The sequence below is a fragment of the Anser brachyrhynchus genome (genome assembly GCF_964034855.1).
Source record: "Anser brachyrhynchus genome assembly, chromosome: Z".
Lineage (NCBI taxonomy): Eukaryota > Metazoa > Chordata > Aves > Anseriformes > Anatidae > Anser > Anser brachyrhynchus.
The window spans coordinates 64,263,828-64,285,619 of record NC_137697.1 but is presented as its reverse complement, the minus strand read 5'-3'; the positions used below and the strand labels follow the sequence as shown (position 1 = coordinate 64,285,619).

Genomic DNA, 21,792 nt, shown 5'->3' with positions numbered 1-21,792 from the left:
CAGATGTTACTTACCTGTCAATAAACTGGTCAATCATGATAAGATCACCTGGTTGTATTTCTTCTCGTAATGAACCGCAGGCAGTAGTCACCAAAACATGTGAGCAATTCTCCTCTTTTAACGCCCAGATATTGGCACGGTAATTAACATTTGATGGCATAATTGTATGATGTCTTCCATGTCTGCAAAAATGCATGTAGACAGCAAGTAAAATAAATCAGACTGAAATTGCCTTTGTCCTCTCAAACAGAATTCCAGGAAATGTAGTTTCTCTAAACAACACTGGAGGTGGGACTGATCATTTCAGCATCTTGAGGCATAGCTTGTTTTCTTAACTGCATTAAGATTCTCTTAATATTTGAACCAAGAAGTAGTGCTGTAGCATTTTTTTTTTACAAGTTGAACTTCAAGATTGTAATGAAAAATATTCTTGAAACTACAATCCAAATACATGTTAGCATCTTCAAGGGTACAAAAAGCATTTTTCTCTGAAATTTGTAATCCATTTTCATAGATTCTGAATACCCAGGGAATAGCAATATTACACCTTACACACACTATAACAGATTTCTAAGATTTATATACAACTCTATAATTTCCACTCATAAGTATTGCTTGTATTCTCCAATCTAGAAAAGAGTGGAACATCACAGGAAATTAAAAGCAGAAAACACACCCTGTTTTAATGTCACCCTCCCAGAGAAAACAGTAGTGTATCATCAGATTTTTCTCTTTGCTTCTAAAATGATCTGTCAGTTTTCATAAATTAGAAGAATGACTTTGCATTGTTTCAGATTTTTTTTTCACCAAAACAGAAAATACTTAAGTCTTATAATAACATGCTTTCGTTTTACCTCTGTCAACACTACAGAGATGCATCACTCCCATTAAACAGATTTGAAAGTTGTTCCAAAATATGCAGGAGGAAAGGGGGAACTTAATTTACCAATTAGGTCCTTTAAAGAGAGCAAAAAGTTTTAAAAACTTGATCAGTTGGGAACTGGGAATTGCACATGGCACAACCAAGTACTGTCAGGCAGAATTCCCATGTTGTCATTAGCATTTCTGATAAGCTAGCAAGTGTGTAGATTTATTGTTTAGTATTGCAGCTGTAAGAATCCTCTTCCAGAATATATATCTTTTTTTTTTTTTTTTTTAAATCTGGCATTCAAAGTTAACTTCCCCCCTCCCCCGCAGAACACTAAGCAAAGGTGCAGGTACCTTGGTCCCAAAAATAAACTTGTGGGACTCATATGTGAATGGTCATAAAACCCAGTGAGGAAATAACTCACAGCACAGTGGTTCAGCCACCTGTAGCCCAAGGACTATTCTGATATAGCACAACTACGTGACCTTGGCTTAGTATTTTTATTTTAGAAAATGTTTCCCAGGTATAATAAAATATGCCAGCAAACCACAAGCAGAAACGTGGAGATGGTAACAGTCAGCAATTTAATGAAAAAATACTGGCACGGAAAGAGTCAGGTCATTAACTGCAAATAGGTCACAATTGCCCTGGCCAGCCTCACCCTTTGTCTTCCACACAGGCACACAGTGCCCATGAGCTCAGTGCTCCCTCCCTCAGGCTCAGGCCCTGGCCATCTCTCTTTGCCCAAGCTGTGTCACAGCCGTGCCTCCTGGACGGCCCTTAGACCTTTGCTGTCATTTGTCTCCAGACCTGTTATTTCGATGGATTTTTGCACAAATGCTTCAGCCTTGTCTCCAGCCCTGTCCTGGCCCTGTCTCCTACTGCTCCTGCCTGGACTACCTGGATGGATCCTGGACCTGATTCATCACCTCTGCTTGTCAAGAACTGTTAATGGACCTTGTTATTAGCAGCTGGCTCAGACCATGTTGCCCAGATGCTGTATTAACATTTTAATATTTCATCTATTAGCACTTTAATCCAAGATATCCATGGCTATGCTAGCCAGTGTTACTTTTCCATGCATTCATTTGCAAATCCTGCTTCCAGCATCTGTTGTAAGTATGGTAAGAGACGTCTGAATAAAGGTGACCCAGGGAGGGAGAACTATATGGGATGCAGCTTTCTAAGCAATACAGGTAGCAGCTAGAGGACTCAGTAATCAAAGGGGATGATTTGGAAGAGTCTACGGGAGTACCAAGTATAGGTTGACATACAGGCCTGACAAAGTCAGGGTAAAAATTCAGTTCACCTCATGTAAAAAGAGAAGACTTCTGAGAAAACTTCAAGACATAATATAAAATTCCCTAAAATGCTCATTTACCTTGCCAACAGCACACAGTTCACATTTTTTATCTTTCCCAAAATCAAAGCATCTGATGGCTGCAAAACAAGCAAAAAAGAATGAGTTACTGCTTACCAATCACAACACAAACCTTAACTACTACTTACAAATAAGCAGGACAGCTATGTAAGGAAATACTAGTTAGATAAAGGAAACACTGGAAATAGCACTGTAGTCTCACACTATCTCCAGCTCAGAATAAGCCTGTGATTTGATGTGGCAGATTAGTACAAGCGTAGAACTGGAAGATCAGCCAGGATCCTCACACTGTTTCTGTGTTCATACTAACAATAACTGCAAGCACCCACTTTGAGGTTTGAAATAGTACTTTGAAACACTCATACTTTCAAATACTTTGAAACAGTAATTTCAAACAGAGCAGAATTAACATGAAAAAGAATCATGAGCATGTTGCCTTTAAATCAGTTATCACTGTCCTTTGCAAACTTTGGTTGGTTTATACTAAAAAGGTGTCATTTCCTACAGAAAGACCCCCCCCAACAGAAATTGCTTTTAATCTGTCCCTTACCGTAACATTCCCCATTCATTTCTCTGTCACCTTTCTACCAAGCTCATTCTCATGTTTCAGACTCCTCCAATCCTTTCGTCTGCTCCCCACACTTCCCAACAAACTCCCTCTTCCCTGCTGCATAGAGTCCTCCCTTTTGGAAGTGAACTATGATATGGCAGAGAACTTCTTGTACACTAACTGCAGAAGCAGCATTGCATTTGGTTAGTCTAGGGACCAAGAGATGAAATGCACTTTCCTCTCACAGCTGTAGGACAATGTGTTCCCCCTGAGTAGCCAACCAGCCACGAAGCTACAGCATCTTGTTTGTAGCTGCCCAGCTGGGACACATGCCCTACAGTGGGCAATCCCAAGTCATCAATTGTCACTGCAGCAAATGAACTGTTCTGTGGGTTGTATTCATAGAATAACAGAATATCCTGAGTTGGAAGGGACCCACAAGGATCTTCAAGTCCAACTCCTGGCTCCACACAGGACCATCTAAAAATCAGACCATGTGTCTGAGAGCCTTGTTCAAACACTTCTTGAACTCTGTCAGGCTTGGTGCTGTGACCATGTCCTGTCCTATCCCCAGAGCAGAGCTCAGTGCCTGTCACTCTGCTCCCCTCGTGAGGAAGCTGCAGGCTGCCATGAGGCCTCTCCTCAGCCTCCTCTGCTCTGGGCTGAGCAAACCAAGTGACTTCAGCCTCATACGTCTTCCCCTCCAGACCCATCACCATCCTTGTAGCACTCTAGTGGGTTTACATGGCAAGGTTTTGGTAGCAGGGGGCCACAGGGGTGGCTTCTGTGAGAAGGATCTAGAAGCTGCCCCATGTTAGGTAAGGGCCCCACTGCTGACCAGAGCTGAGCCAATAAGTGATGTTGTTTGCGCCTCTGTGAAAGCATATTTTAGACATGGGAAAAAAAAACAACGCTGGGAGAGTGAGAGGAATGAGAAACAGCCTTGCAGGCACCAAGGTCAGTGAAGAAGAAGGGGGAGAGGTGCCCCAGGCGCCGGTGCAAAGTCCCCTGCAGCCTGTGGTGAGGACCATGGTGAAGCAGGCTGTCCCCCTGCAGCCCATGGAGTACCACAGTGGAGCAGGGTTCCACGCTGCAGCCCGTGGAGGAGCACCTGGTGGAGCAGGTGGTTCTGCACTGACGGAGGCTGTGGCCTGTGAAAGACCCCCACCAGAGCAGATTCCAGGCCGGACCTGTAGCCCGTGAAGAGGAGACCATGCAGGAGCAGGTGACCTGGCAGGAGCTGCTGCCCGTGGGGGACCCAGGTTGAAGCAGATCACTGCAGCAGGATGCGCTTGCCTGGGTGTCACAAGGAGTCCATCTCCTGCTTTGCAGCAACATTTGGAGGAGGCTGCATAGTACTGCCCAGCACTGTATTCCCTCACGTTTGCAGAAGCAACTTGTAGCTGTAAGAATATTTTTTTCCTCTGGTCTTCATTTACACAGGACAGCAATATATAAATTCCTCAACAATCACTTAATCTCTTTGGGCTGAAATCACCATCTTTGCTCAGCCCAGGTCCAAAGCAGCAACACATGCAAACACAGCACACCACTCTGCAGCCTGGGGAAGGACCATCATATGAAAAACGAGTGCTGTTCCCGAGTCTTCTGCTGAGCAGCCCTCTGCACTGGAAATGTCCCTTGATGCAGGCTGCTAAGAAGGGCAGCTCCATCTTCTGGAAGCTGACGTGTTTGAAGCTCTTGTGTGGTTTTGGCATGTGATTTGAGGCAAGAAGCCTGCTCTCAGCTCAGTTTCTGTTACCAATTCTGCTGCTTGCAGACATGCCATTACTGCCACAAGCTGCTCTCCTCGTGCAAGCAACCTCTCAGCAAGCTCTGCATGAACTCACCACCCCTAAAGGACTGGAAAAACAGGAAACCCTTTCAAAAGTGTCTTGAGATTTGATGCTGATGTTTGAATTTCCCTTTGAAATCACTGTAACTTTTTTGTCCAAGCAATTTATCCCTGCACTGCAAAGCTATCATTTATTTCTAGTTGGAGGTTTTGTGCTTGAAAATAAAGCCAAGGAGAACAGAAGCGTTCAAAGACACTTTAATGCGTTGACAAGCATTGAGTACCAGAAGCTGAGCCCTACCAGCCCTTAGGGGAAAACATATCTTCTGTACAAGTAACTTAGCAAAGACCAAGCTGTTCTGCCTAGTGAAAATTTAGGTGCTATATAGTTTGAGGAAATAATATAATATACTCATCAGTAAAAACAGTTGTAAGACCACGACAGTAACCTGGAAGGAGTTGAAAGGGACTGAGGACAATGCAGGCCGTACGGCCACACTGCTGGGCAAGCAGCATCCCTGCTCAGCCAGGCCCAAAAACAAGCTGATGGTCTGAGAAAACACAGCAGGGCTCCTGTGGGCTCCTCTCTGGCCACAGTCCTACGTGTGAAACAGGCTTTGTTTGCCAGCAGCGTGTGGTCATGGAGGCTGCGGGCGCAGGAGCAGGCAGAGGACATCTTGTAGATGGGGACCAGCCCCTGGAGCAGCAAGTTGCAGCAACGGTTCTTTAAAAATGAACACCTGGTACTGCATCTGGAGCTGGCCACATTTTCCTACTGGCAAATTGTGCACTGGGAGGAACTGGAAAAAATTCCACATGGAATCTATGAATGTAATCCCCTAGGTGTAACACCACCCCACTTGTAACTCAACTGAGCAAATGTTAATGCCATGTCCCTGCATTTGCATTCCCATCAGAACCAGTTTCCCGAGACAATGACCTGGTAAATACTGAAAGTAGGTATTTCCTCAGAGGAAGTTCATTTGGATTTTTAGACTCAAAAAAAATATAGGAAGAGTGGGGAAGAAGAACCTTTTCCGTAATCTGGGAAAGCGTTATCAGACAAGACCTTCTCTGCTGAAGGGAAACACTTTCCCCAGGCCATTGAGAAGCTAAGGAACAACAGTAACATTATTTTAAATGTAAAGGAAGAAAATTAGATGATTGCAATTCATTTTACCAACACACATACTGTAGTCATTGAAGATCTGACTTTATTTTTTAAGAGTGATTCATGCAGCTAGCTTCTGGTTCATTTCTTTATTAGCTTTGGAACAATAATAAATCTCACTTTGGAGTTCCAGAATGATTAATTTCTCAGCCACATTTTTACTTTGAAGTGTCTATTGGCTGTTAATAAAACAAGCTTTGTTGTGTTTTCTTTGAAGTTACAAAACAAACATATGCAGATGCTTTGGGCCAAAGGAAGGAGCATGAAGGTCTGTCCAGCAGTAAGAATTTGGCCAAAATGAGGAGGGAGCTCCTACCTTGACACCTTGGAGAAGAGTTTTTCATTTGTTTGATCAAAACCTCTGTGTGCAGAAGAGGCAAGGGGAGAGTCAGGACTAGTTCTCTGAGCTCCTGACTTCGCGGGTGGAGTCTGCTCCCAGGCTATACACATCAGGGTTCTGAAATGTGCGGTGCTTCTCGCTTCCCATCTTCAAAACTTTTTGTTAAAAAATGTAAGGCCTCTGTTTCATTAGATGCTGAACTGCATTGCTGCTGAACATTGGTGCAGTTGGATGTGTTGCTTCTCCTGTCCAGTTCAGAACTGCACTTACTTTTGCTATTTACCAGAACCTGTAAGTACCAGAACCTGTGTACCAGAAACTGTAAGTATGTTGGAAGACACTGCGCCAGTCTCTCCTTCCTGGGATTTAAAGCTGAAATAGTTGTTAACAAAATTACAATATATTTACTGATCACAAACTCGTAAAAGTCTGGGAGAACTCACACATTCACATTTAGAAATGTCTGTTGCCTACTACTTAGTATCATTTTTTTTTTTAACACTAGCTATAAAATTTCAATTCTCATTTACAGCTGTTAATTCTACTACACATGTGAAAATGTGCAGAGACATAGAATAAAAAACTAATATATGAGTCCCATATAGCTGCATATTAGAGATCTTTATTTCTAATAAGAATAACACTTTCTACTTCCTACTGTGCAGCTATTTTGGGTCATTTTTAATGTAGGATTTCTTCAAAGCATTTACTGAATCACCTAGATTTAAATTCTGCCAGATGCACGTTTACCTTTTTTTTTTTTTTTAATAAAAGGAATATTCCAAAAAGTTATTTTCAGAATTATAGTGTATTCTGACTTTTTAAGAAGTCCATATTTAATGTTAAGCTGTTGACATTTAAATTTAACCTATATACCTTACTTTATGCATATTCTTCTGAACCAAATATGGCTATAAAAGTACACTTTCTGAACAGGGAGAAAGGCTTACTGTCTAGTTGTCAAGGCATTTTGCTCTTATGACATTCCTTAACAATGACAGTTCACAATAATTAGCATTTAGGGTTTTGGTTTTTGAGTCTGTTTGTTTTGTTTAGGAAGCCCAGAAGAAGATTTGCTGTGTGAAGTAGTAAGCAAGCAACTTAGGTCACAGCAGAATACAAAAATATCCTTAAAAACTAAAGAGGACTTCAGTGGAAATTCCTGGCCTCCTCTTGAAATGAAAAATAAAGATCACCAAGTGAAAAACAAAGATCATGGATCATTTCCTTCAGAAGTGACAGATTCAAGTTTATTGCAAGTGACAGATTCAAGTTTCTATCAATTTCCAAAATACCTGGGGGAAAAAAGTACAATTTAACTCCTATTTGATATTCATTTGTGTCATGGAACTCTACTGAATATTCACATACACGACCTGCCGCAGCAAGAATGCAACAGCTTTTAAATCCAACAGTCACAGCATCCAAGGTGTCCTTCCCTATCTGCTGCCTTCCTAGCCACTTCAAAAGGCTTCAAGCTGGCCATGTTACAGATTTCTATAGAACAGACTGAGGGCATCTTCCAGGCGATTGCCTGAAGGCTCGTCTTGCCTATGGAAGTGAGAAACATGATGAGGAAAATGGAACATCTGGAACAAAGAATGCACTGATAAATGACAGATTAAGAAAGGAGTTTGCAAATAGTGCATCCAGAAAGGAGATAAGGATAAATCAGCACATACAAAGTTACAAGGAAGTGAAAGACACAGAAATTTCAAACTGTGTGTTAACTACTTAACAGAGCTAGTGTATGCTTCAGTTCCGCTCTTTTTCCCCCACAAGATCTTTCCAGTGCTATACCTCTGCAATATTATCTCATATGTACTTCAAAGCTTTGAAACGCTGATAAAATATTAAAAAGTTCCAATGGAACGATCTGAATTTAAACCTCTAATATAGTATTTTCAAAACAGGATTTAATAAAAGGCCCAATAAAAAGTTCTCAAACATTAATAATTCACATGCATATTTAAATTACATTTAACTACTTCCCCCTTCCACAAAATCCAAGTCAGATATATATTACTCAGTGTTGCAAAACAGAAAAGGAAGCAAGGAATCCTACACAGTTAACCCTAAGTTATGACAGTAACAAACAATTTAAACAAATCCCCTCTGACTACAACATAAATATGCATAAAGTATGGTTTATGTGGTGTCGACAGAATTCATTTTTATTTTGGCTTAACCTCAGAAGCAAGATGGAACAGAAAACAGCATAAACACACACATGGAAAACTTGAAAGAGAAAAAGTATCTCAGATTTTCCAAATCTTCATTTAACCTGCAATCAAGTTTATGAACCAAACGATGCACACAGATAGAGGAGAGGCAGAAGAGGAGCTTTAGTGCTATGTTACATAGTCTGGTTTTCCTGACGCAAGCACACAGAGCTCATATACAGGTCAGAAAAGAAACCTGCTTTGTTAGCCAGATATACCCTTGAAAAAAAAAAAAAAAAAGAGGCAGTGGGGGGGAAACACATGCTTTATAGAAGTTTCTAGAACAGGAAGACCATTTGCTGATTTGGGGAAAGGTGTTTCAGAACCAAGTTCTAACATCCAGAAAGTAGAACAATCTAACTGAAAGTATAATCTGAAAAAAGTAAGTTTAATTAGTAGCTTCACAATAAGATGCTGAGGATAAATGCTGTTGCAAGCAATTTTCTTGCTCTCTGAGAGAACAGTATTGTCCATACCTGGAGATAGAATACCAAAAGGTTTTGGGATATTTTCCAGAGAACACTGACTTTTCATCCCAATTTTTTATACAATAGGAATGATGGAAGCAGAAAAGGGAGAAGAGAAGGCTGGAATATTAACAGGTGTAATTGTATTATTTTTTATGAAACTAATTTACTACATTTCCACCAATATTACTGACTTAACTTGAAAGATCAGAGGCGGACCAACATTGATATACAGAACTGTAAGAATTCTTGTACTATCTTCCTTTTTCAGAAACTTCTCCAGATTTCTGAAGAAACAAAATCATCCCCACTTGTTTTTTAAATGATTCTTATGATTTTAGAAAACCAAAGCAGAAGGCTTTGTTCAACAAATCTATTTAAATAAAATGAAAGACATTCTGCTTCTAAAAGTAAAAAAGCATCTTCAAAGTAATATTTTGCCATTTTAAAATGTCAAAGGTGTCAAGGAATGTCACCACCAGGAAGGTTTTCAGCAAAAAGACTTTTTCCAGTGTTCTTGCCAAGAAACTCAACAATTAAATAACATTTAAGGAGGGTGGAATTGTACACTTTACATTTTTACAGGGTGGAAAGAAATGGACATACATTTTTAACTACGCTTTCCATTTTCGTTTTGACATTTAAATATTCACTGTTGTTCTTCCTAGTTTTACTTAAACTAAATGAAAGATGTTTGTATCTTGATTCTCTCAGCAGGTAAAAGACCACAAAGGTCTGAAGTGTTTGTTTAGATTAAGTGCTTTACTTCTTAAAATTTCAGGCACTCTTCATTGTTGTCAAGGCTCTACGAAAAAACATCCTTATGGCAGAAAAAAAAAAACAAAAAACAATTTGGTTTTATTTCAATAGCGATCAGGAAGAAGACACGCTTCAGAAAAAAATACTAAACTAAACCACAGGCTTCTACACTTTTCCAAGCATACTTATTAAAAAAAAAAAAAAGGTTTTCATTTTCCATTTTGCATTCTGCAATGACAGCTGTTTCTCTGCTATCTGTTGCTCTAAAACAAGAGAAGCAGGCTGTGTAGCACCTCCTTGCTGAATGTTAAAAAGTCTCAGCAGCAAAATGAGCAAACATTAATTCAGAAATTACACTTCTCAGGTTTGATTCTGCTTCATTTTAAGTGAAGCAACTTGACCTACGCATTGCACCATATGCCAGCTGTACCTTGTGGCCTAAGCCCTGCACTTCTTAACATAAGGCTTATCCACCAGTTGTTCCATGAAGACAAGAAGTGCAAACACTGAAGTTAACATGGTTCTCTGCAGAAGTCTGACTACATGAAACAACTGTCATACCAACGGCATGAGTTCAGATCTACAGGCAGAGAGAAGAGAGGCAGGCCAGCAAGGATGAGGATAAATACTCGCTGTTTGACTGTGCTCCCTTTTGCGGATATGGAAGTCCTGTGAAGTTGTTCAGTTTCCCACTCGGGAGGTCAGCGTAAGAGTCCAAGTTAGCTGACAACTGTATCTGAAATTCACACATGCATTCCTGCTATGACAGCTCCTCGGTTTAAAAAAAAAAACACAACACATGCACATAAAAAGAGGCAGAACAGTGACAAGCCTTTTTAAAGTGAGCCTATGCTGAATGCATAATGCACAAGCTCAGACATAGCAAGTTCATTGATCAAGGTACCTCACAAACTACAACAGCCAACCAAGACCTAATTTCCCCCATCCATGTTGCTTCTGTGAAGAACAGAGAAAAACACAGCAGCTAAATTTACACCCTAAATGAAATTTTACAAGCCCTTCATATTGACAAAAGATGCAGGACTGAGGAAGTTTTTTCCACTCTCCCGTGTAAGACCCATCCTGCAAGTACTCCTGTTCAACTCTGTAAGACTAAGCCCTTCTGTGGGGGTCACCTACAGCACTCCAGAATTCGGGCCACTCAAATCTTGTTGCATCCAAGTGTTGTCACAGAACAGCCTCCTAAAAGGCTGCACTGCTGCTGTGCCCATACCTCTCATCTGAACCTCTGATCTGTGAGAGAGGAGAGCATTTCATATTTCTTGGACAAAGGCTTCAAGCCTTATCTGCTACAGGGGTAGCAATATTTTTGCTTTTGAATAGTCTGCAGAAACAGCCATGCTGTGACCATCCAGGAGCTTCCAAAAATAAGAAATTAAATGGCAATTGGTTTGGTTTAGCTTGTGGATCCTGCTTCGTATCAACACTGGATACATTTGGGCAGCAGGATAAAGAAAACAGAGCAGGGGAGTCTCCTTTATTCTCTTGCAGTTTGTTAGCAAATTCCGCAGGATGGTGGAAAAATTAAATGTATTTTTCTGACATTTTTTCCTACCTTGACCTTTATCTCCTTCCCCTTCTTGAACTGTACACACACAAACCCCTTCCACTCCAATTTCCCCCTTAAACCATTTTGAATAGAGGCACAAATTCAAATTTTCAACCACAGGCCACAGAGATGAACTTTTTGGCCAGCTTCTATCCATAAAATGACTCTTGCTGCTATATGCCAGATGTTTTATTGTATGTACATTAGCTTATGCTGGTATATTTCATAAGACGTGATTCTCATGGCAATTCTAAAGCAGTTGGACTACTCTGGTCTTACGACATTGCAGAATAACTGAGATTCAGATCTTCTATAAACTTCCTGTGTCAACTGGAACCTCTCTCCTCCTTGACTTCCTGCCCATAAAACTCTCTCTTGTCCTTCATCTTGCCAGTTTCTACGTCCTTCATACCACACTAAGCACTGTGTATAGAACAATATACCTAGCCTCCACTCCCCTTTGCTGAGGAAAAGGGCTGAAGCAACACAAAGGAGAGGTTATCATGAATACCATGCCACATAAACGGCCTTCAAGCTCCATTTTAAAATGTTTCAAGTGATGTGGTTGTAAGCATGACTGTAAGGAAAGCACTGGTGTATAAGGTGTAATTCAGGGATAACAGGAAAATGGTGGCCCATATACCTCAAAGGACAGTTTTCTGCAAGTTAGGAAGGTTCCTGGAGCTACCTGAAATATAATACATGACACACAATTGCACAAATTTGAAAGACAGGGTTTATCCCTCTTGGCTGCAAATTCAGGACTGAGTTTGTAAATTCATCCAATGTACAAAGGAGAAGAGGTATATTCTCCTTTACACATTATCATTTTTGTAAGATCTTGTTTCTACAAACTTAGAATCACACAATACATAGCCATTAAAAAGAAATACAGTCTTGTGACTGCACCTCTGTTATACATCCACTTAGCACAGAAGCCTAGTCTGACAATTTTTCAAGCACACAAACATCTTAAAAATGGGAGGAAGTCTTAGTAGTAACAGAGCAGGTTATACAGACCTTGCCATAAGGAGTATCAACATATTTTTCTGTTCTTCCTTCTAAGATATCTGGATCATCCAGGCCAGTTCCACCGATAATTCCAATCTTAGACAGAAAAGTACATATTAGCCTTCTTGAAGTTATGCTCCATTTAACAACATATTTGAAAAATTACCTAGGCAGCTACAAAATGTATTTCCTGCTTGAGATGGGGCTAGACCATGGATCAATATAATATTACACGCCCAGCACAGTTTCCCAGAAAGGAAATTTAAACCAATTGATTTTAAACAGTTGTATTTAACTTGTCAATTTCATATGCTACGATTGTCCTCTTTAAAGGTACAAAATTTAAAAAGCCATGGAAAACGCGCAAAGATTTGCCAATTCATCATTTATTCCCAATATGAAAATGAACGGTGTTTTCTGGGAATGCCTCTAATGAGTGAGAAATACCTGTGTAAAGCATGATAGAACACAGGCATCTTGTTTCCACAGGGAGAAACAGTCCTGTATATAACTACTATACTGAATACCAGTCACTACTACATACTATTGTACAAACAAAATTATGAACCTCCCTTTTTCTTCCAAAACATAAGAGAGTTTTTCTGTTGACTTGTGAAGACCTAGGAACTTCCCTGCTTCTGTACATAGTTTCAGTACATCTTCTGAAAAGGGGGACAGCTCAGCAGCATCTTCGTAAGTGAAATACAAAGAATCTGTTGACAATGTCAACTGCTGTGAGCACTGCTGGGTTTCTTTGAATATATACAATTATTCTGGTATGTAACAATGCACAAATACTCATCCATTGTTTGCCCACAGCCCCAGCAAAAATTCTCTCCTGTGTAGATGTGCGGGGGCCAGACTTCCTTCTACATGCAACCTTTCCCTAAGAAACATTAACAGACTTCTGCTTTTCCTACTTCTTTAATGACATCTTTTGAAGTAACTCCATTTTTTCCTTTTTTTTTTTTTTTAAATGAAATGGAAAGAGGTGATCCTCCCGCTGTATTGAGCGTTGGTGCGCCCTCACCTTGAATATTGTGTGCAGTACTGGTTTCTGCAACACAAAAGGTATGTTGAGGCCCTTCAAAGCGTCCAGAAGAGGGCAATAAAGCTGGCAAAAGGCTGAAGGGCATGGTCTGTGAGGACAGGCTGAGGACACTTGCCTCATCTAGTCTGGAGAAAAGGAGGCCAAGAGGTGACCGTGCTGCTCTCTGAAGCTTCCTGAGGAGGTGAGGCAGCGAGGGAGGTGCTGGTCTCTGTTCCCTCGTGAGCGATGAAAAGACGTGAAAACAGCACACAGCTGCACCAGGGAAGGTTCAGGCAGGGCATGAGGAAACATTTTGGTACTGTTAGGGTGGTTAGACACTGGAATAGGCTTCCTAGAGGGGTGGTTGGTGCACTACGCCTGCCATTGGTCAAGAGATGTTTGGATAATGCTCTCAATAACATGATTTTACTTTTGGGTACCCCTCAAGAGGTCAGGCAGCTGGAGCTGATAATCTTTAAAGGTCCCTTCTAAATCAACCATTCCATTCCATTCCATTCCATCCTATCCTATTCAAGAGTTTAGTTTCAAAAAACCAGAGACCGTTTGGCTTTGTTACAAGTCAAACAGTCAAACACTTCCTAGAGAAAGCTGTCCACAGCAGATAGTGCAAACGCCAATATGCAAGTCGTTTACATTATAACATCTCTTATTTCCTTTTGCTACCCCCTTGTGGAACCTGATGAGTAGTGCAAAGGAAAATAAAAATCCAGCCTCCAACCCTGAACGTATTTGAATGTTAGGGAAGACAGATCACTGTTTCTGGTAGTATTGTGTGGTCTTCACGTTGCTTATTTATCACAAACATTCAGATTAAATGTTAGAATGAGGTTGCTCAAGAAAATCCTGAAACATATATAAATTTTATGATGAACATTTTTTTGCCTTAAGAATCATATAAAAATGTGCAAGTCTCAATTCTCAAAATCTAGAAAAGACCATCCGTAATAATGCTCGTGCATGTATGCAGTAAACACTGAAGATACTACAATAACATAAGCCAGGATCAAAATGGTGACTTCTTTTTTTCTTGATTCTAGATAAAAACAAAACAAAACAAAACAAAACAAAAACTTCAGTAACTTAACTAGTTTTAGTTTGGTATTACACTTTCTTGCTTTATTAGTGCCTTGTGATTTCAGATTGAGAATATGTACAAGCAAATGAATTTTTATGTCTGACAAAGTGAAAGGAAAACAGTGAAGTGCTGGAGATACGAGCTATAGCTATATCACATAAACATTAATTTTCAACTGTTTTAGAATCATAGAACCATAGAATGGTTTGGGTTGGAAGAGACCTTAAAGATCATACAATGATAGAATCATTTAGGTTGGAAACAACCTCTAAAATCATCAAGTCCAACTGTTAACTTAGCACTGACAAGCCTACCATTAAACTACGTCCCTAAGCACCACATCTATGTCTGGCTGTCTGGGCGGCAAGCACACATTGCTGGCTAATGTTGAGCTTCTCAAGAACCAACTCCTCCAGTTCCTTCTCCTCAGGGCTGCTCTCAATCCATTCTCCACCGAGCCTTTATTTGTGCTTGGGATTGTCCCGACTGAGATGCAGGACCTTGCACTTGGCCTTGTTGAACTTCATGAGGTTCATACAGGCCCACCTCTCAAACCTGTCCAGGTCTCTCTGGATGGTGTCCCTTCCCTCTAGCGTGTTGACTGCACGACACAGCCATCGAAGATGTTAAACAGGGCTGGTCCCAGTACCAACCCCTGAGAAACGCCACTCATCACTGATTTCCACTTGGACATTGAGCATAATTCCAACCCCCCTGCCATGGGCAAGGACACCTTCTACTAGATCAGGCTGCCCAAAGCCCCATCCAGCCGGGCCTTAACAATTCCAAGAATGGGGCATCCACAGCTTTTCTGGGCAACCTGGTCCAGTGCTTCACCACCCTCACAGTAAAGAATTTCCTCCCTATATCTAATCTAAATCTACCCTCTTTTGGTTTAAAGCCGTTCCCCCTTGTCCCATCACCACACTCTCTGACAAAGAGTCCCCTCCCTGCTTTCCTGTAGCCCCCTTTAGGCAGTGGAAGTCCGGTATGAGGTCTCCCTGGAGCCTTGTCTTCTCCAGGCTTAACAACCCCAGCTCCCTCAGCCTGTCTTCATAGGAGATGTGCTCCAGGCCTCTGACCATCCTCATGGCCCTCCTCTGGACCCACTGTAACAGGTCCATGTCCTTGTCCCTTCCAGGGAGGCACAGAGCTGAATGGAGGACTCCACGTGGGGTCTCACAAGAGTCGTTAAGAACACTCATCTGTTTTACTTCCTGTTAATACAATCCCCAAGAATATCAGCTGCATGTGGGAGCAGGAGAAAACCTGATTCTGTATTAAGTTGTGCTTTATGGACCTTGTAATGAATTATTAAAAGGAATGCAGCTGCTCCTGTGTAGCGAGGAGATACCCTGCCAAGGGAGCTGAGGTCTTCAGAGCAGCCCAGGCTCTGAAGGCAAGGCATGGCAAAGAGGAGTTGGTTCAGTGAGATAAGTTTCACCAATCCTCAAAAGGCAGATAAAGTCACTTTTAGGAGGGACCTCAAGAACAGAAAGACGAAAGACTGTATGCTCCATTCCAGAATGCATCCTACAAGGTGACAAGGGCATAACCTTAGCTAGAGGCAATGGATGCAAGCTGGAACATAGGAGGTTCCACTTAAATATGAGAAGAAACTTCTTCATGGTGACGGTGACAGAGCACTGGAACAGGCTGTCCAGAGGGGTGGTGGAGTCTCCTCCTCTGCAGACTTTCAAAACCCGCCTGGACATGTTCCTGCGTGACCTGATGATCTAGGTGTTCCTGCTCCGGCAGGGAGATTGGACTAGATGATCTTTCACGGTCCCTTCCAATCCCTGACATTCTGTGATTCTGCGATATAGCTACCATCAATTTTTACATGTTATCAGGAATTTTACAGTGGTACTAGACATGAAGTATTTTACTATAGCATCATCCAGCTCAAACATTGTGAGGAGGAGCAAGAAACATGAAACTTATCACAGTTTCACACCAGTACTGTGATACTTATTTCACCAGTAACTAGAAAATGAAAAGCAATTCTCTATGGGAATCTAAATAATAATTGTACTTAAGTGTATTCTTTCCATAATCTGCTGTTTGGCAAAATTCCTCCCATCGGTTCAAGCATCAGGCAGAAAATTGACAGTGCACAGTCCATATTTGTTTATTTAGCAGTGGTTTTAAGCACTAATAAAAATGTCATCACCATCAGTGACGAGTTTTTCTGACAACTGAAAGACACTGAATACTCCTTTATCCCTCTCTCCTATTTTTTGGCATGGGAGATGAGCACAGTGACAGGGTAACACTGAAAAGGGTTTCACTTAAAAGGGAATAAAGACGAAGCTGGAGATCAGTTGCAGCTAGAAGGTAAAAGAATACACTATCTATGTAAAATAAAAAGGTGAAAGACAGTTTTCAACTGATTTATAAAAATAACATGGGAGACTTACGTTATCTCACAAAATGGATTAATGTTTCATTCAAAACTCAAATCCAGAGCTTCAGCCTGTCTTCCTTATCTCTGATGCAAGCCACAGCCTTTCCAAGCAATTTTTAAAGAGCACAGGAGGGCCAGTTTTAGCGGATTTTTAGTACTTTTACTGCAACTTCAGAGCCTGCGCACGCTGCTGCAATTTCACATTTCGCCCCCGGCCCTCTCGGTATCAGCCGGGTCGGAAATCCCGGGGCGCAGAGCGGTCCGCGGGGCCTGCCGCGTGTCTATGGTCTTTAATTTTCAAATGGAGAAGGCAAAAAATAAAAAGGGCGCGGGAACCGCGGCGCTCCGCTGCCCACTGAGGGGCCGCGGGGCCGCCCCCGGCGCGGAGCGGGAGGCGGCGGCGCAGCTCGATGGCGGCGGAGCTCGCGGCCGGCAGGGACGCGCCACGGGGGCATGGAGAGGGGCTGAGCAGCTCCCTCCGCCCCGCGCTCCGCTCCCTCCCCGGCTCCGCACAGCTCCGCGGTCAGCCCCAGGGGAGGGGTTGGAGGCAACGGCTGGCTGGCGGGCGGCCAGGACGCAGCCGGACGCCGCCTCCCCCTCCGCGAGCTCGCCGTGACGCCACGCCACAACTCACCTTCACCGAGCCCCCGGTCGCCATCTTGCGCAAAGAGGGAGGGGGCGGCGCCGAGCGGCCCGGGGTAGCGCCTCAGCCCCGCTCCACGCTAGAGGGCAGCACAACTTCTTTCCTCTCTCTCTCTCTCTCTCTCTCTCTTTCTTTCTTTCTCTTTTTTTTTTTTTTCTTTTTTTTTTTCAGGTTGGCTCTCCACGAGTAGGTACTGTCTTCGCCTTATCTCGGAGCATTCCTATAAGCATTAAAGACAAAGCCGGAGTTCTACGCTTAGCCGGTCCCATCATCGTCAGGATGTCTCCGGCACATACGTCAAACATCGCTATCATCCGGTCTGTGAGCTGTCAATTATTGTTACCTCCTTAAAATGCAAGCTAAGTAAATGTTTTAATACATTTTTAAAAGCTTTTACCGTAGAGGCACTTTTATTAAGTCAATGAGAATAGTGGTATGTCTAAATACCTCCTGAAATCACAGCGAGGATGCCCGCGTGGCTTTCTTTTTAGTACTTCTAGTTGGCATGTTTACATGCGACTTTCCAGGAATCTTCATCACTGTATGCACATGGAGTAATGCTGCATCTGTTAATAAGTAAATACTTTTTCTTTTTTTTAAGCTTTGCTATATTTCCAGAAAACAGTATGCAACGTATGTTGTGGTATAATAAAATAGTTTATCAATTAATATATAGAAGGATCTGGTAGAGATGCGAAGTGTTGACTTGGTCTTTTTGAAAATTACCTTTCAGCCTGTCCATATTTCACCCAGATCACAGAGCATATTCCTGGAGACGCTCTGGTTTCTTTGACTTCCCCCCAAAGTTCCTCAGTTTGTCAACAGAGGATGTGAGAAAACAGTACCATGAAATCCCTGGAGCATCCTGTATAGCAGTGATGAGAAGCAGAAAATAGTAATTGGTCTTGGGTTTCCAGAAATGATAAAACAAGACCAAAAATTCCATCTGTAACTTATTCCTAATTTATACAATTTGATACTGAGTTGAAGAGATTTGTTTTCAATTAAAAAGCAAATAATTTAAAGACTCATTATGGTTTAAATTAAGTGTGGTCTTTTCAATATTCGTAAATGATTCTGAGAACAAAGTTGAGCGTGTTTTTGAAAAAAAGTGTTTTCTTTCCGAGGTACATATATATAGATAGTACATGTGTTTAGCTCTCCAAGCTAAACATAGCTTTAAGTGAGTTAAATGCTCTATCATTATATCTTAATAATGACTATTTTCATATTTATGGTATTCTTGTTGCCACAAATCTGTACATGTGAGAACATTTCAACAAAACATGTAAACTTCCATCTTGAGAAATATCAGTTGTTTTGAAGTGTTTATGCATTTTTAACATAGGTGTAAATATGAGGCATAGGGCTTTCAAAAATAGATGGTATCTTGTTAATTGGAAGTACTTAATTTTAAAAGTATTTGCCCTGTTATTTCTTTAAAACAGCTTTATCAGAGATGACTCAGCCACCCAGACATACCATTCTAACATGCCTATAGGTGCTACCTCTTTCATAATAAATGCCACATACCTGTTAATAAATGCAAACTCAGAATATATATCCTGCATTGTATCATAGCTGAGAAGTCTGCTGAGACCTGGGAGGCAGTTCACTGGATAGCAAAAGAAGGATATTCCTTATAACTAAGGCTAGTGCAGAACTTGTGTCAGCTGGAGTTTGTTTTTGTAAGCTTTAAACATTTTATCCTTTTGTCTTTGGTACATTAGAGATCTTCATACACAGGTGAAATGTTTGTCTCAGATGCTGGAAACTTTTCACTACAGTTCAAACCATGAGATTGTACTTATGAGGAATTGACTTTGTAAAATCACAATTTAACAAAGGCAGAAAGAAGGAGATGGGTGAAGATACATAAGTTCTTTGCTGCAGCACAGTACAGTTATAGTACCGTAATAAGACAAGTTTATCCTATTTTTCTCGCTGTAGATTGGTGTTTCTGTTGAAGCCCTGTGTTCTACTTTACTCCCACTGCACAGAATCTTTTAGTGAATAATTTTTGGCAATTCCTCCTGTTTAATTCTAGTATGATTTTCCTATGTTGAATTGCTTACAAAAAGTTGGCTTGCAGTACACTTTTTTTACCACAAATATATGCAATCCATTTGCTTTTGTGCTGTATTTTTTTCTGCTTCTTTTTGACCATGAAAGCTCACTGTTTAAATAGTATGAAAAGAGTAAAATATAAAAGTATAGACCCTCAAGGATTATCAAGCCCAACTCCTGACTCCACACTGGACCACCCAAAATCAGACAGTATGTCTAAGAGCGTTGTCCAAATGTTTCTCTGACAGGCTTGGAGCTGTGACCACTTCCCATGGAGCCTGTTCCAGTGCCTGAAGTTTAATACTATAGCTGTCCACAGAGGTACCTAGCTTTCAATTTTCATACTTGTGGAGTGTCAGTGCTGTGTGTTTTTTATAGGAGTGTTACTCTTTATAAAGCTGTGTATATGACCTATGTAAACCTGGACAGCAAGCAGAAAACTCTGCTCATGCTGAATTGGTAATGATGTAGATACTTAAGAAATTTTGAGCTGGAAGCATAAAAAAAGCTTTATAACATGTAGTTTTCGAAGATGTCCAGTCTGAGCTACTGTTTGTGGCACATTCCAAATAGTGGGTGGACAGCCCATATTCAGAATCAGAAAAAGGATATGAAACACTGTATTCTTCCAGACAAACTAAGAACTTTTACAGATTTAATACAGTGCTTATTTCAATTTTGCAGTTGAGAGAACCAGCAAGGAAAATGTGTGTGTGTGTATATATATATATATATATATATATATGAAAATTTGCACTTCTTCAAGTCAACTCACTGTAAACCAACAGCTACATCACAACAGTAATGCATTTCCATTACTTAAACGAGCTGATAACCTAGCTTGAACCTTCAGAATGTTCAGTAATATTTTAAGTGTTCGGTAACAGGTAGGAAATAGTGCTTTGTGAAAGAAATATTTTGTATTGCTTCAACTTCTGTTGACAATATGCTTTTGGTAATTCAATTTTGAATAGTTTGAAGTCCTTTCATAGGACTAAGAGATGGAATCCAGTTCAGTAAACTATATTGTAGAAGTTCTTGACCCAGCATTTATTATTGTGAATAGTGAGCTTTCTACAGCAGACATTTGCAGTTAGAAGCAGGTAATCAAACACCACCCCACCAAAACCAACAGTGTATTACTCAGGAAAATACCATGAACATGTATGCTCAGCTGGACATAAGGTTTTAAAAAGCTACAGGATTGCTAGAGTTTCAATTCACATTTCCATTCATGACATTTCAGAACTTCTTGAAATGAAATGATAGACCTGTATTTTACTAGAGGGTGCGCTTTGTACTTCATATTCTAAATTATGGAATGCAAGCCCATTTATCTGAATAAAAATGTGCAATTTAGTGGAGTTTCATTCCGGTTTTACAAAATTGAAGGAAATGCACAATGACTTAGACATTCAGGTGAAAGCTCTTCAGACTAAGATGTAAAGTTTCTTTGTTTTTATGCCTCAAGAGAATCGTGGTGAAGGTCCGTATGTGGTAAATACCTGAAAACCCTTAGTAATACCAAGGGTTCATTCTAGTAGTAATATGGTAAGGTCTGACAGTTTAGATCTTTGCAGCTGTCCAACAGTTTTGGCCGTATGCTTGACAGAGTTTTGAAGTCTTGGCCAAATTGAATGTAACATTCCTTTTTTTGTGTGTAATAAGTACTTAAATTACACAAATAGTTTATTATTTAGGTAAATATAGAAAACAGTCTGCATGTAAGAAGGTAATTCTTCACAGTGCAAACCAAGGTTGAGAGGAGAGGGTCTAATGTTGCAGGCCTCAAATTAGGACATAGTGACCCTTGAGTTTAATGTCTCTTCTGACATCAAATACTCTGTAGATTTCAGTAATTTAAACTGACCCTCCTGCAGGTCATAATGATGATAATGAACCTTAACTGTGTTAAGCATGTATTCACATTAGCTAGAGTTTATTTGTGAAAGTGCTTTGAAGATGAAAAACACCGTATCAAGGTAAAAAGTCTTACTATTTTTTATTACTGCAAAAGTTGCTCTAAAGAAATAATAGTGATGTGTACATATAGCTGAGCTTTAAATTGCTTTTGCTAATATGACTTCGAAGAAACAACACTGATGTTAAGGAGCGGGGAAAATAAAGGCTCAGGCAAGACAGGTTTACCTTTCATGTTCATTCATATAGATCCCAGTGTCAAGAGTTCCTACTATGCTGTACTGCTAGCAGACTTTGTTGTTTCTGCCCTGCAAATTCACACAATATATTTCAACAATGATGGACTATTACAAACATTGAAAGGAGGGCATTCTATCTGAATAGCACCCAAGACTTAAAGAGGAAGCCCATATTTACCATGTACTCTTAATATGGAACTGGCTTGCTCATGTGCATTGTATCTACATTTTATGTTTTCTTTGTCTACTGTTTGTT

General features: G+C 40.8%; 1 protein-coding gene across 4 annotated transcripts in view; it reads right to left on the bottom strand.

Annotated features, from left to right (window-relative positions):
- Window positions 1-17,415, bottom strand: part of MTAP (methylthioadenosine phosphorylase) — a 38,073-nt gene extending 20,658 nt beyond the window's left edge. The window contains exons 1-4 of one of the 4 annotated variants that reach the window (XR_013943497.1): window positions 17,302-17,350; window positions 12,144-12,230; window positions 2,250-2,308; window positions 15-182 (exon numbers count right to left, since the gene is read on the bottom strand). Coding sequence is in view for 3 of the 4 variants with exons in the window: in XM_080573931.1 (XP_080430057.1) it covers window positions 15-182; window positions 2,250-2,308; window positions 12,144-12,230; window positions 17,302-17,325 (338 nt within the window). In the remaining variant the exon portion in view is untranslated. Of the gene's footprint in view, window positions 1-14; window positions 183-2,249; window positions 2,309-12,143; window positions 12,231-16,680; window positions 16,956-17,301 lie in introns of those variants that run through there. The other 3 variants (XM_080573931.1, XM_080573933.1, XM_080573932.1) reach the window with 3 other exon arrangements.
- Window positions 17,416-21,792: the final 4,377 nt, after the last annotated feature.